Source organism: Xyrauchen texanus, chromosome 12 (genome assembly GCF_025860055.1).
Source record: "Xyrauchen texanus isolate HMW12.3.18 chromosome 12, RBS_HiC_50CHRs, whole genome shotgun sequence".
NCBI lineage: Eukaryota > Metazoa > Chordata > Actinopteri > Cypriniformes > Catostomidae > Xyrauchen > Xyrauchen texanus.
In genome coordinates, this window is record NC_068287.1 from 19,305,370 (window position 1) to 19,322,195 (window position 16,826).

Sequence of the window (16,826 nt, forward strand, 5' to 3'; positions counted from 1 at the left end):
GCATGCAGGGCGGAAGCGGCGCGTCCGGTGGCGCTGTAGGCCTTCGCTGTCAGCGAGGAGGTTGCTCTACAGGTCTGGGAAGGGAGTAGGGGCGACCTCGCCAGGTGGTAGGGGTACCGGGGCATAGATGGATCGCAACCGCCCTATCCACCTGGGGAATCGGCGCGTACCCGTGGCGCGCTCCGCCGTCGAGGGTGGCGAGGGCGGACGAGCCTGTGGCGGTGTGACGAGTGGAGAGAGGTGCTCTCCAGGAAGACGTCAGCTCGTCATGCACTTCCGGGAAAAACGGAACCGGGGGGGGCGAGGCTGTGAGCGGCGCGCAGACCCCAGGAACCAGTCATCCAGCCGTGATGGCTGTGGGGAGGATGGAGGATTCCAATCCAAGCCCACGCTGTTGGCTGCCCGGGAAAGCATGTCATCTGTGCGTCAGCCTCAGCCTGGGCGTGCAAGCCCGGCGGCAGCCCAGGGAGTCCTCTGCATCAGATGCCACGCCCTCCGATGTCGCTGGCGAGCTAATCGGCTTCCATCGCAAGAGGGTCGGCTGACTGGCTGTGAGGCGAGTCGCCGCCGCCTCGAGCACGGACAGGAATCAACGAGCGTGCTGGGGCGCGGGTGGTCCGAGGGGCGTACCGGCGAGCTGCACCCGCAGCCATCCCCAATCGCCTCCATCGCCAGCCGCATCGTCCTCAATCCCGTGGGAAGAAGGAGCAATACGGGGGGGCGGCTGGAGTGGCTTGCTCACGGTTGTAAGCAAGCCGCGACCGCAACGTTGTCATGGTCATGTTCTCGCAGTGAGAACATGAAACATCCACAAACGCAGCCTCGGTGTGATCGCTACCCAGACACATGAGACAGCGCCTGTGGCCGTCGGAAGCGGAGAGCACTCTACCGCATCCAGAAACAACACAGGGGCGGAAGGGCATCTTTATAAAGACGCGTCCTTAAAAGGACGTTCAACGCCGCTGTGTTTTGCTCTTTTAGAGGAAATTACTCTTTTAAATCACTCTTTTAGGGAAAAAACTTGTGAGAGTTTTTAAATCTGCACTGTCGATGCGCCCAGGGGCAGGAATGCACAGCCGTGCAAACAGGAGAAAGCCGCTGTTGTGCGCCGTGGAATCCAACAGTTAAGCAGCAGAGGGATGACAGGAACTCGGTGTGTAATGCAGCAGTTGCAGACACGACCATCGGCTCCGAAGAAATTTTCTGAATGAACTACCGTATTTGCGCCGCTTAAATACCTGTATGTCCGGGGGCGGGACATGCAAATACTGGTTGCCAACTCTCATTGGCCTTTTTTCATAGTTCAGAGGTGAATATCGGGGCTCAAGAGAGACCCCTAGTGTCGCTTCTCTGACACAACGTGGAGAGAGCGACAGAAGGGGAACATTAATATTGATAATGATATTGCATACACTTTTATTTTTAACTCAAGTGTCCAAAACTGTCGAATACTTTTAATGAATCGATCAACTCACAATTTATCTGTTTATTACTATGAATTACTTGCTAGATCATTCAGAGTGGCTGCTAAAAAAAAGAAAACTGAAGTCTGGAATTCAAGGAAACACTGGGCCAGACAATACACAGACTAGTGTACATGGAAATACCATGTTATTCTTTTTAATTTCCTTCTTACTTAGTTATACCTTATATTTCCTACCTGATCTGACCTGTTGAACCTTCATGTTGTATATTTAACTTACAGGTGTGCCTATGCCTAAGCTGGAGTGGTATAAGGATGCAGTGCCCCTCAGTAAACTCAATAACCCACGCTACAAAGTCATCTCAAGCATGGGCCTTCAGGTCAGGAAGCTACAGGCCAGCGATGCCGGGATCTTCCAGTGTTTTGCCAGGAACTCAGCCGGAGAGGGCCAGGTGCACACTTACCTGGACATCACAAGTGAGCATAATTCCGAGGCAGTGCGGGAGGCAGCATTTATTTATTGCTTGTTTTCCAGAGCTCATTAAAGGAATAATTCTCCCAAAAAAATAAAATAAGTAAATACATTTATTCACCTTCATGTTGTTCATAATCCAAATGACTGTGGAACACAAAAGGACATGGCAAGGAGAGCTTTAAAAGATTTAAATTTTGGTCTGTTTCTTTCCTAGAGCTATCATATGTCTTCAGAAGAGTTGGAATATAGCACACGAGTTGGATTGGATTACACTTATACTTTTGTGGGGCTTTTGTGTCCTTTTTGAAGTTTCAAATCTTCAGTCCCCATTCATTGTAATTGCATGGAAATGAGCGACCAGCACATTCTTTAGAATAAAGAATAATTTTGTGTTCCACGAAAGAAGGTTACAAGTCTTACAGGTTTTGAAAATTTTAGTAAATAATTACAGAATTATATTTTTTGTGGGTGAGCTATCCCTTTAACTGGCTGACACTAACTGACACACAGACAAGAGAGACATTGTCAAGGGCATTATATGTGACCAGCTGGAGCGTTTACCTTCTCTCAGTTCCTAATCTGCAGTGAAATTACTCTAACTCTCTTCCAGAAGCGATGGAACAGCTCCCCGTGGAGAGGCCTGTCTGTAGTTGATTACATTGCGGTATTTGTCAGGCCCTACCCAGATCTGTGCTGTATGAGAGCATTAAGAGCAGCGCTCACATCACACAGATAATTACCACAGCCCCGATTGCACATATTTACTGCATGTAGATTGCCATAATGATTTTAACTTTGAGCTATATTGACCTTTGCATCATCTGATTCCCCATGATTATACAGAATGGATTAATTCTAATAATAAGACAATTTTTTTAAAGGTTATGATTAAAAATACTTTCACCTATCCCAGCTTATAATGCGAATGCAGCTATAATTAATTCATTCGTAGGTTTATTTCCTCCAAAAATTTGAACACTGTGGTTTTAATGTGCTATCAAAACATTCCTATGTTTGTTTGAGCATCCCGACCAGCCAGACACCGGAACAATAACTCAACCAACCAATTAGCATAAGATCGTTCATAAGATGTTTACATATAAACATCTTTCCAGTATATGGACGTTGGCCAATCACAACAGAGGTTTTAGATAAGTATACAAGTCTTAAAGTTACAGACGCAAACAGCTTTTTTTTAGGAGTGAAAATTGTCATGAAGAATTACATTTTTTGCAAGAAATATTGACTATTATAAGTGCAACAAAAGTGCCACCTTAATTAAAGGTAAACTTTTTCTTTCAGCCCAAGAAAACTTTTGAGCAAAAAGTAAAACCTTGTGCACTCAAACCTTACTATTGTTATCCAACAAGGTAAGATGCAAAAGCTGAAAGATAAAACAGACAGGCATGTTGCCGGTTATCTCTGAAGAGCTGAAGATCTCGCATGGAACGCAGCTTCCTCTGTCTTGCATATTGATTGCGCATATCTAGACTCGTTCAGTGACCAGCGGTTCAATCAGAGATGTGTTCTTCTGCAGGCTTTATTATCCCTGTATAGATCTGTTTCATGCTAAAGTGATCAAGGACGAGCGTAGTGGATGAATGTTAGTGTGGTGTATAATCACTCACCAGGCCTTTATCTCCCCAGAGAGGCTGTGAACAGGGTCACTGTAAAAACAGCGGAGCATATTGAGCGTGTTGATTCTCAATACCAGACTACCTCTGGTTTTTAAGTGTCTTAAATTGTGTTAAGATGTACGACTCAAATGCTCTGGCTAAGACAGTACTGACATACCCACTACATTCTTCACAGTTTTATAAGCAGAAGCATCAGTATTTAGTGTTGTTTGCTAATTCAGGCATCACTTAGTATTGATAATATATTTTCCATTATTTTGACATGCTTTATTGAATTGTAGCTCATACCCTCATGAAAACGTTAAGTACACAGTCTTGTACCTTTTGTCTTTTTGTCTGATTTTACAATACTTTTCTGCTTCAGATAAAAGTTTATAAACGTGTGATCCACCTCAGGGCTATTTTTTGGGGTTTATTGCCTAGAACTCTTTTGTGAAGTACTTTATGAAGGATGTCTATGACAGAATGTTATAGAGATTTGGGAGTAGGCTCTTTTACCTTGGGCCAGTAAGCAACCACCCAAAACACCTTAGAAACTGCATAGGTACACACTAAATATCATTCAGAATATGATCATATCATCACTGCATACTGTAGCAATGCTGTGGCAACCACAAACAACACCCTAGCATTGTGGCAATGAGTTGTAAATACTCTATCTCTCACATTTTCTTCAAAACATTTAAAAATCTAGTTATCTCATAGAAAATGGTGTAAAGGAATTGAGGATACTGAGCTGTAATGGGTTTTTTTCCCCCATCTCTATTGTTCCAACTTGATATGGCACACATTCAATAATGCATCCAAATAGCCCTATTTTTCTTTCAATCAGAAATATGTTTGACTTTTCCAAATGGAAATAACAATTTCATCTCTAACCATTAAAAATGACCTACCAACTTCACATTGCCTTCATTATGGACACCCAATCAGATTTTTTTACTGTTACAGATTTTGAAACACAAATTTACAGGTCCATATTGCATATCCCAGATGGCAATAAGCATCACCCGTGTTTTAATGGTAGAGTGTGGATGGAACTGTGCTTTAATTCAATTTCCTATCTGTTGCTTGGCCTCTTGTAATAATTTGTGTGTGTTCCTGTGGGGGTGAGTGGGTGGATTGCATTAGATGTGAATGAGGCACGTGGCCACAGAGTGAACATGGCATCCTCTTGCCTGATTAAAACTGCAGTGGTTTGTTTTGCAGGTATAGCTCCGACCTTCACAGCAGCACCGGTCAACATTACTGTCACAGATGGAGCGATGGCCGTGTTCACCTGTCAGGTATCCGGGGCACCTAAACCCACCATTACTTGGAAGAGAGGTAATAGCACTGTCCTACTATGTGCAGTGTAATCTTTTAATTTTAGCATTGCTGCGTGAATTCAAACCAATGAGTGAGCCAGTTGCCTTCTAAGTGGCCATTCCCACCGAAAACATTTTTGCATCCGTCTGCATGGTTTTTAGGTTGTTTTTCTATGTAAACATGAAATAGACGGATGTCTTTGGCCATTGACAGTCTTGCTGTTTTTCTGAGTCTCACAGCAAGTGCTGTGTTGTTCAGACAGCATGTCAAGTTCAAAAGAAATTCAACATTTTAAAATGTGCCTCAAGAAACCTGCGTTCTGTTCTATTTGTTGTGCTGTGTCTACGTTTTTTTATCTCAAAAACTTGCTTGGTCTGAACAGACACTAAGGCTGCATCTAAACAAACAAGGACCCTCGTAAGTGATTGATTTGGAATGCTGTACATAAACAGGACCTCTGCGTGCAAATAATGCTCTTTTCACAACTCATTTCAAAAGAGTTTGATGTTAGCATGCTGCTAAGCTAACAGCTTGATTCCATATTAAGGAGAAATATAAGTAGCACACAAAAATATTAGGTAGAAGTATATATTTTTAAGTACACTCAGCAATTTTTCTTTGAAGGTGGGTTTAGCAAAGGGTCAATTGAGGGAACTTTCCATTTAGAACAGCCTTTGCATCAAGATGGCACTTATGATGCCTTAAATTGCTGCCTTGATTTTGGAACAGAGCATTACTGTGCTGATTTAATATCACTACTAAAATGAGTGCATCTTGGACCTGCTGTTTTGTTATGTTTACTGGTGTTATATTTTACATTTGACAGCCAGATCGACTCACTGGCATACTCGTCGCTCAGTTACTGCGGCAAAGACGTTAATTGATGTATGAGTTTGTGTGTTTTGTGCTTCGTGGGAAATCATTAAGATGTCTTTGTTGCAGCTGATTGGCAACACAAAAGCTAATTTCATGTGACAAAAAAAATCTTCCATTATGCTTCTGTTTTGGCTATATTCATGAAGTCATTGCCATGGCCTTCCTAATTATGAAGCGGCATATATATATTATAGTGCCTCCCTAACAAGGCAGACAGCTCTCCAGGTGGAATTTCCTCATGGAAAATTTTAAGCTAGTAATAAAATAATCTCAAACTGCTGCGCTATGCATAGTGATGATCTGTTAATCCCTTATATGGTAGTGCAAGCGAGCTATTGAGGTTTGTGTGTGTGTGTGTGTGTGTGTGTGTGTGTGTGTGTGTGTGTGTGTGTGTGTGTGTGTGTGTGTGTGTGTTTGTCTTCATGTGCATGCATAACAGACACCCAGATTCTAGCCAGCGGATCAGTGCAGATTCCACGTTTCACCCTTATGGAGTCCGGTGGTCTACAGGTTCAGCCAGTGGTACTTCAGGACACAGGGACGTACACCTGCTACGCCGCAAACTCAGAGGGAGCAATCAACACCAGTGTCTCCCTCACTGTATGGAGTAAGAAAAACATAATCTTACACATATCAAAGCATTTTTTTTAAATGTAATTTATTTTCGTTTGACTCATGTCTTTACAAATCTGTATGACTGACTTTCTTCTGTGGAACACAAAAGGAATGTTCATGTTGCTCTATACAATGGGAGCATATAGTAATCAGGGGCTTTCAAACTCCACAAATGACAAACAAGCACCATAAAATTAGCATAACAGTGGTCTATATGACTTATGCACTGTATTCCAATTCATCTGTAAAAGCTTTGTGTGAGGAAAAGACCATAATTTAAAGGTGTCATGTCATGAGGAATAAAATTTTCCTTGATATGTTGACATTTAAAAGGCCATTCTTCAATTCTCCAATTCAATAAAAGCATTTATTGAAACAAAGCTGCAAAACGCCTTGTTCTCTACTTCTGTGACTTCCCTACGTTGTTGGGGGCCCATTAAATTATGACTGCCTCTACAGCAACAACATCAACGCCTACTTTACATCATCGCACCCTTGGCCCTGCCCACTGATGCTCAGAGAGAGAGCATGTCAGACAGGCCTAGTGTGGCCTAATAACTATTCCTGAACACCAAAGTGGAACAATCAGAATTATTTTGAATAATTTTTGTAAATAAACATGCACTACACAGATGTCTTTGACCATTGTCATGTATCTGGTGCCTCTTTTAAAAGACGTGGTGTAAAGTTACAACTCTGAAAAGGAGTTTTTTTGTGCACAAGTGCATCCTGGAAGCGTTCATGCACACATCTGCACTATTTTTAATTGTTGGTCTATGAAAACATGCATTTCCGGTGACGTGCGCTTCACTGCAGGATGATACTGTATGTGTGTGCGTCTAATTCTAGTTCACAATATATTGCTAAATTGTGACTTGTTTCATTCCAAATAAAACTTCACTAAAATTATCAATGGACCTCAGGGAAGATAATAAAACTCTTTTTTTTTGAAAGAGTATGTCATAAACTTAAAGAATGTATTATTTGGAAATCTTCCACTCCGCCGCAGCTCTCAAATCTTATTTGGGCAGATTAAGTATGGCACATCTTGCCAAGTTTAATGCCAATAATGCCAAACAGCATTGGTTGTCGCATGTCTCGTAACCAATCATATCACACAGAGAAAGATTACCATTTAATAACCGCTTCTCCATCTTTTTCCTTATTAATGGTATTTTCTTGTCATTGCTGTCCATTCACATTATTTTTAAAAGTATACATAAGATCAGCTCGACTTTATGCCTAACATCTCCTTTTGTGTTCTGTGGTTAAAAGAAAGTCATACAGGTTTTTGAGTGAACTATCACTTTAACAACCAGAGGCCAGTATCAGAGCAGTGACACTCGAGAATAAAACTTATCCATGTAAAGCAGCTTCTGAGCACAGCTTTGCAAGACGATATCTTCAGCATCTAGACTTGATAATACATGCGGATCAGTGCATGTGAAGTCCTGGAAATGTCTCAGCAGGAGGGAAACAAGCCCAGCCGTTGATGTGTTCACAGGAAGCTGTGATATATCAAGGCTTTGCCATTTGGTTCTTGGAAAACTCACAATGAGACTGTTGTGTTTTGACTCAGATGCAGCATTTCATTATGCAGAATTAGAGATAGACAGATTTTCGATTGATTGAACGATTATTTTTTTTATACTTACAAAGTTTCACACTAATTAAATGGTAATATGTTCTTCAATATCGGATATTTCGTTAAAATGCGTCCCCTCAGGATAAAGTTACTTAATGTATTGCAAACATTTCTCAACTTTTCTGCAAAATAACATTGCAGAATTAGAATGTTGTCTAATGAGTATTATTACTATTGTGTTAATGGCAGAAATGGAATAATTGAATGAATAGTTCATCCAAAAAAATTTATTCTGTCACCATGTTAAGCAGAATCTTGGCAGCCTCAGTCACCATTCACATTAATTTAATCTTTTTTGCATACAGTGAAAGTAAATGGTGAGCGGTTACTAAGGCTGTCTGTCCCTGACATTCTGCTTACTGTCTCATACAAAACCAAAGCACTCATGCAAAACAATTATTGTTGTGTTTCCCAAAGGTCGCACTACCATTTCCAACCCTCCCATGGACAGACGTGTCATCAAAGGGACAACAGCCATTCTGGAGTGCGGCGCAACCCATGACCCACGTGTAGTGGTGAGGTGGGTGAAGATGAAAAGGCCACTAGTAATCATGCTGGCGACACCAGTGTTATTATACAGTAGTTTTGAATTTTTAATTAGCTTTTTATTTCTATTTTATCTTCAATTTGTCCAATCAGTTTAGTTTCGATTTAGTACACTCTGTGTTAGTGTTAAAATTTATTGGTTTTAGGTTTCAGTATTTAGTTTTTATTTTAGTTTTAGTATTTTAGGGATGTGAAAGTTAATTCATTAACTGATATACTGTAACTTAGATATGTTAAAACTGTTTATTTCACAGGGCTGTCTAGTGTTATTGCTATCTAGTGGCACTTTCATGTTTAATAATGGCGGGTTGTAAAGGTTTTGAATTGTATTATATCTAATTTATTAAGATTGTATATATATTTATACAGTAATACATTTGTATTATTATTGTATAACTTTATTCTATGCAATAAAAATATTTTATTTGAATTAGGCCCAATGCTAAATTAATTGTGGTCATTTTTATTTTATTTTAGTTTGTGTATTTTAGTGTAATTCAGTTTTTTCCATTTATATTATTTTTATTTTGGTTTTACTTCAGCTAACTAAAACTTTTTCATTTTGTTTTCATTTTAGCTTTTCGTAACAATAATAACACTGTGCCGCATTGCTCCTTGCACTAAAGCCCAAGGCTCCACATCCAATTTTATTGTAATGTTAATTTAAAGTGTCATTCCACAGGCCTTGAAGTTGATTCAAAGCGCAGTTCGTAATGCTGTATAGCTAATTCCACACTAATATGCTGGAAATCAGAGTAATGAGCCGACACTGTTTCCCACGCTCCCCCTCTGTCGGCCTGACTGTGATAGAGTTCTCCTCCTTTCCCGTCTCCTTCACTTGGCAGGTACGTGTGGAAAAAGGATGAGGAGTTAGTGAGCCAGCCTAAAGGGGGACGTATCAGCCTGCAAGAGGGCTCCTTGCACATAAGTCAAACCTGGTCCGGGGACATCGGGGACTACACTTGTGACGTCATATCTCAGGCTGGCAATGATACCAAGTTCGCCCGTCTGGAGGTCATGTGAGTGACTTAGCATCTCTGAGCATTAGGCTGACGTGTTGATGGATGTGTGTCACCTTCCAGCTGTGTGTAATGCATAATTTTTCACTTAGCCAGCTTTGAATGGTGAGTACTTATAGCAAGTAAGAAGTGAAATACAGTCCCAAGAAGTATTTGAACACTTAAGCCACACTTGAAAGTGTCTAAATGTCATCTATTAGCTACTAAGATTGAAATGATGGTAGATTTTTTTCTCAGAGCTAACTTCACTTTCCTGAGCCATTTTTGCAATGACCTTTAACCTCCTGAGATCCGAGCGTGACTGCTGTGTGATTTGTCCACTTCCCTTTTTTATTTGTAACTAGTAGTACCTATTAAATAAGCAAAAAAAAATCTAGAGCAAATAGTTACCTAAAAACACATGTACAGCAGGATTACTTTATGAAATTTCGAATAATACCAAGACTTTTTTAATCAAATCGTTTATGTTTCCAGGAGTGTTGTTTTTGAGATGTTACAGATATTACTAATTAATTCTATTAATTCTGATTCAAAGTAAAGCCCAACATCATCCAATCACTGCCAACCATGATAAAATAACATTATACATTATAAATTCGGAATCTATGTACTGATTACCATTGTCCCATTTCTGCCAAACATGTTGAGTAGTCCAAACGTCATCTGCAGCCTGAAACTGAACTTTTGATCTGATTTTAGCAGTGAATGCACTTAGATGCATAGAAAGATATAGGGTGCCCTTGCTCCCTATTTAGTGAATGACTTAACCTCCATTGTGCTGTCTGTCAGCACTAGTCTCAGAACAGTTTGAAATGCACCTTATTTTCATCCTACCTCCATATAAAGCCTCTGAAAGCAACATTTGTCAGCTTTTGGATGAACCCATTGATTCTCAATGTGAAAATGAAAATGTACAGTGAATATAGGAATGCATTTACTAATGTTAATAAATAGAACCGTATTGTGCAGTGATAATAAAATAAAATATAACATAATTTATATTAAAATTAAGTGAATTCACTGAATGTTATAAAAATATATATATATATATATATATTTTCAACTTTTGAGGGATTAATGTCCCAAAATCCACATATGTGTACATCATATTCATCAGTGTGCTGGCGCTTGAAAAATTAAAGGATTTTTAAGGTGCCATACCAAAACGAAATTAGAGATGCTACTCTTTACACCCAAACATGTTTCAATGAAAATACTTAAAGAGGTTTCTTACCAGAGGCACTTCTGTTGGCTCTGCACCCGTAGAAGCGTTTCAAGGAAATCAATGCCAAGTTGTTGTGTCACGTGTTCATCCCCTAAGATCTTCAATGTGATCTTGTGCATGTAAGATCATTGTTTTATCATATTTGGCCTCAGCGGTTAGATTGTGCAATATGTGGAAATTGTTAATCTACCAATAGCAGCTGCTCAGCAAATGAGTCTTATTAGAGCAGATGTGATAATAATGACGATGATTCGTGAAATAAACCTAAATGCCATATTCTTTATGTTGGCAACACCTCCAAAACGAATTTTGAACAGTTAAGCTGAATTACTTTATTGTTATTTCATACAAATAAAAGTCACATTAAACTGTTATCACATTTTTAATAAATTATACACAGAAATCGAGCAACGAGATGAACTCGCCCATTACAATACAATGTTTGAGATCACTAACGCTCCAAACGGAGTTCTGTACTCTCGCAAATGCTCTCATTTAAAACAAAGCTGTAATAAGCAGTATAAATCAATTATTTACACAGCATCTATGCCTTGATTAGAATGGGAGGATTTTAGTGTTGTTACTTTGCTTGTTTGCTGTGTATTTAACATCTATGTTGCAATGTAATGAATCCCAAATAATTATAAAGTGCTTTTCGCTCTTGTTCTACAGCTTCTTTTCAAGTGTCATGTGATGTTTCTTCAGGATAAATTTTTGTGTGCAACCGCGAAGAGAGATGGACCATAAAGCAAGCATGTGCATCAGACTGTTTAAAACTTGCGCTTTATGATCAGCTGTCATTAAAGATAGGGCGGAGGATAATTTAAGCATCTCTGATTGGTCATTGCCATTTCATTACTCAACGGACATGTCTGTGATTGGTTAGAATACTAAACCGCTGCAAAAATACATTGTAAATAGAAAGCATTGATGCAGCTGGAGCAGACTTAAATTGAAGGCTGTAATCATCAGTTTTCACGATTACATAATGAAATCGGAATCGCGATTAGTTTTTAGATTAATTGTGCAGCCCTTGTATTATTTCATACAAATTCCATTTATACATTTTAAGTGTAGCTTAAATGTCCAGATACTTTTTGGGGCCACTGTATATTCTCTCAGCATAAACCTGTGGTCTTGAGCACACTTTTCAAAACCCCAGCCTTTAAGGGACTACCTGGGCAACATGCAATAATACTCAGAAATACTTCCTTACATGTTTCAGTGCAGTTTGGATAAAGGGCTGTAGAACCCATGCCTTTTGAGTTACATTATTCACATGGGAGCAAAAGTTCTGCTAGATTCTGAAAACACTTATTGGTGGTGTTTGCTAAGGCAAGGAGCTAAGGCATTACTGTCATGGTAACTAAGCTCTGTACTCAAGAGTCAAACAATATCTGTTACATTACATCTGTCCCAGCAACACCGAGATTGCAACACGTTATGAGTTGTAGACACATGTCTTAATGCATAGCAAGAAGTGTCTGATTTCACATGTTTGTTTAGAATATGTTTCAAGACTATGTATAGACTTTGAAATGTAACATTCTGCTATTATGCACGTTGATACATTAAAACAGGGGTGGGGAACCTTTTTTCACTAAGGAGCAATTTTTTTATTTTTGGTTGAAAGAGCCTAACCACAAACGAATAATTACTATTTTCAAAAACAATGTTTTTCAATAAAATAAAATTGTTATATTGCCCATAGACCTCTCAAAAACAAACAAATATGCAAACATTAATAGGCAACATGTTACATGTACATGCAATATGTAATTGAGTGTGTGCGGCTCTCCATAAAATGACATTTTAATGATAATCACGTTTAAAATATTGCAATATCCGATTATAAGTTGAATATTTTTGCTTGATTGATTTTGCTTTAAAAATTATTTATTGAAACATGAAAAACTTGCGGTGGTGACGTCACTCTGCTTACATTTAATTTAATGCCATGTCATAGTGGCAGTGAGTTTTGCCTGGGCAAGCTCTGCTCTCATTTTCCTCAGAAAATGTACAAATCTAGTTAATTGTGCTGCAGTATTGTTTCTTAATCCAGGGAAGTTGCAAAAACCTCCCTTTACCCTTATTTCATAACATTTCTTCACTCACTGCTGCATCTGCAAACACTATCTGAACAAAATATTTCACTCTGCAGGAGCATGTACACTGACCTTTCTTTCAGTAACCTTTTTTCATCATAACCTTTCCATCTGGATTCCAACGGCTTATCCATAATCAAAGGTCTGCTAATTGTAACTTTCAAAGACATTTATTTAATCAAAAGGATTTCTCAAGAGGAAACATAATTTTTTCCCATGTTTTTGCTCTTAAACCCTGGCTTTCAAATGCTGTTTGCATATTTATGTGATAGATTGCTTTGCTAACTCTCCATCCTGAAATAAAAATAAAACCTGAATCTTGGTGACGTAAATATTTAACACCTAAAGCCTTTGTTTTTACTCCTTACCACGATATAAGGGAATAAGTCCCCCTCAGAAGCTCCCCAGGAGTAAACTGCTTAGAGCCAGCAGTAACCAGCGGGTGTGTGTATTTTATTTTGATTTCATGAGGCTAATGTTGTGTGGAAGTAAGACTCATTATGTGTTTGTGTTTTTTTATTATTAAACTGGTGAAGAAAAGCTGTTGTCTCTCTGATTAATTTGTAGGCCAATGCATCTGAAGGGATCACAGCACATGCTGTTAAAATACACTTAGCTGAAGAGTCTAACAGTTTCAGCTGATTATTCAATAATCTGAACAACAGCATTAAAACATAAATATTTTTATTTAGTTTATAAGATTATGGAAGCTTTTTTCACCAAGTACAAAAGTATAAGAAATTTCACTTGATGCTGGTGTTGATATAAATTAATGTCAAAAAGAGACAAAATAAGAAGGAATACAATACAATATACATAGTATATAGTATATAGATTTATTGCATTATGTGCAAAATATATGGTATAACAGGGTGATCAGGACCCCTCTTGTATCACCCTGAAAGGGTTTATTTTGCTATAATGACAGGCTAACTGTACATTGTCCTGATTATTTCATGGCACCTTAACAAATAGGGTGAATTTGGGTAATATGCAAACTTTTTTCAAAATTTTTTACACATTCAATATTCTGCAGTTTACTGTAATTGTCACCCCAACATTGCAGAATAAGAAATTATATAAAAAAAAAAAAAAATTCATTAATGAGAGACGTGAATCTAGCACATATATTTACTGTTGGAAATTGGTTGCCTGGGACAGTGGTCACATACATACATTTTAGTGATCATTATGCAAAAATATTAGACCATGGAATGTCAATTAATAAATCAGAATCAAGTACACCAGAGAGCTATGTAATAATCAAAGTTCCCCTTCTGTCACTCACTCGACGTTGTGTCGATGTAGTGACACTAGGGGTCTCTCTTCAGAGCCTCGGTTGCCTCTGAACTTCAGAAATTGGCGAGCAGAATTTGCACGTCCCTCCCAAAGGAGGGCGCAATGCGGCTGTTCATTCAGATTTTTTTTCCGGAGCCGAGTGGTTGTGTGTTCAGCAAGCTGACGATTCCACTACTGTTCCACTCACCTCATCAAAGCTTTGCTGTTGGATCTTATGGCACGTTACTAGCCGCTTTTCTCTTCTCTGCATGCCAGTGCAGTCTAAGCCCCTGGGCACTTCGACAGCGCTTCTTAAAGAGCAAATAACCTCTAAAAGAGCACACATAGGCATTGAACGTATGTTTAAAGACGCGTCTTTTTAAAGATGCCTTTCCGCCTCTGTATAGTTTCTGGATGTGGCAGATATCTCTCCGCTTCTGGCGGTCATGGGCGCTGCCTCACGTGTCACACTGCGATCATTGCGGTTCCTCTGAGGGAAAGTCACTTCAGCCGCCCCCGCACCGTGCCTTCTTCCTAAGGGATTGAGGCCAGCACGGCTGGCTATGAACGCGATCTGGGGATCCGGGCGCGGTTTTGCCGGGTAAATCTCCACGGCGCAGAGGGCACCCCCCTGCGGCTGCGATAGCTCAGGCAGCTCCGCCCCAACTCGGGCCCAGCTCTCGGCCCAGCGTAGAGCTCCTTGAAGGAAGCTGATGCCCCGTCTCACAAAACACTTTGTGGACCCGAAAGGCTCCCAAGCATTCCTGAGATGATCAACGCAGGGAGCGAGATGGTCCCCTGGTGGAGGGCCGGCAGGGACACCCCGACCGGGCTGTGGTACCCAAAAGAGCAGCTTCCTCACTCCTTGATTGACCTAACTGGTGTCCACACACGCCATTCTCACGGCGGTCTGGCACCAAACACCTACAGTCACGGCACCATGGACGCAGTCCCTTCACCTCCACCCCTTCGACATTAGACTCCCGGCGGGCCGGTTCTGACGAGTCTAGAGGACGCCTCCGTAGGACCTCCTCCTCAGTCACTTTCCCGCCCCCAGCCAGGTGTGCGGAGCAAGGTAAGTGCTTTGAGTTTTCCCTCAGCACAACTGTTTCGGGATGCAACTGCTCCCCGACATAATATTACCTGCTCCCTCCCGCTGAGAAGCCCCACCAGGTACGTCAAACATGATCGTCCCCTTATTGCCCCCCGCTCGGAGCTTGGACGCATCGCTTACGCTTTTCCAACCCGTCACGCTGGCTGGCCAGGACCATCTGACTCGGCTACGCGATTCAGTTCGCAGTTCCCTGTCCCCTCGCACCTTCACGAAGGTCGCAGAGGCATCCCTTGCCCCGCTAAGGGAAGTGGGCATCCGCATACTTGATTACCTTGATGACTGGCTGATTATGTAATACACTGTACCAACCGCTGTAATGGCCGAACATTATTCTCGGCTCCTCAGTGCAAAACCTGAATGAACAGCCGTATTGCACCCTCCTTTGTACCTGTATGTCCGGGGGAGGGACATGCCAATTCTGTTTGCCAATTTTTTATTGGCCTTTTCTCAAGTTCAGAGGCAACCGAGGCTCTCAAGATCCCTAGTGTCACTACATTGACACAACGTCTCATTCACTCCATCAGGGAACGGGGATTACAACAGTTAATACCAAAACGGTATTTAATGTTTAAGGAATGTTTATCTTTGTAGGCCAGAATATATGCAGACATTGTTACATAATGGAGTATTAGTTCTTATACACCTGTAGAAACTTCATAGTCTTCCTTCCTAGTTTGAAAGATTACAAACATGTGAAGAAATCTGAAGCTTTGCCAATTTTCTCTATGGGTTTAATTAAAAGAATAAAACAAACTTTCCAAGAGCAACTATTGGTGCCTGCTGCTTGCTCTCAGCTGGAGCTCTATCCTCCCCAGAAATGATTAATAAAGTAATCAATAAAATAAAATAAAAAGTGTGTGAAGACAAAAATCAAGACAAACACAAATGAACATCTGCCTCCAACTGGCTGTGATATTGGAGCTGAGTTCGAAAAATCACAATCTTTCTTTGAACATAGACGAGATATCAGTAGTAGTTAAAATGTGTGAAGATCTGAAAATGGATTGAGGGGGCCTTAGGGGATGGGCAGTTCAATAGACCCAAATTGCAATGAACACCCTGCATTCGAAGTGTTCCTCTGAAATTCTGTGTTTGATTTCTCTGTCTTTTCTTATTTTTTAAATCAACCAGTGTCAAAATAAAAAGGCAAAAATTGCAAAAAAGTTATCAAAAAAGAAAAAGAAAAGAACACCAGATTGTTTAACATTTCTGGGGAAAAAAATCTCTAATGTTAATTTCTTTTTAATATTCAAAATATAATATTTTTATTCTAGGGTTAGTTATGTGTTTAGTGCCTCTGCAGACATTGTAATGACCTGTAGCTCTCAGATTTGTATTAGCTGTCACAGAGGCAAGTGTTGTTGAATTTGTTGCTAATATGAGGTGTTTTCATCTAAAATCAGCTCTGAAAACAAACTGTTTTCTTTTAAGAGTTTCTGCCCTATAGTTTCATCCATATATTAATTAGTCCCTTTAATAAATTAAATTAGAAGTAAATTAGAGCTCGAGTTGAGCCCTCATCAGCTAACCTTTCCTTTGTGGATAGCGAGGTAAATACGT

General features: G+C 40.1%; 1 protein-coding gene across 1 annotated transcript in view; it reads left to right on the forward strand.

Annotated features, from left to right (window-relative positions):
* The window catches only part of LOC127652384 (protein sidekick-1-like), a 495,188-nt gene that overhangs the window by 363,463 nt on the left and 114,899 nt on the right, over positions 1-16,826 (forward strand). The window contains 5 exon segments of the mRNA XM_052138488.1: positions 1,706-1,900; positions 4,745-4,861; positions 6,159-6,326; positions 8,397-8,499; positions 9,371-9,544. Of these exon segments, the coding sequence (XP_051994448.1) occupies positions 1,706-1,900; positions 4,745-4,861; positions 6,159-6,326; positions 8,397-8,499; positions 9,371-9,544 (757 nt within the window).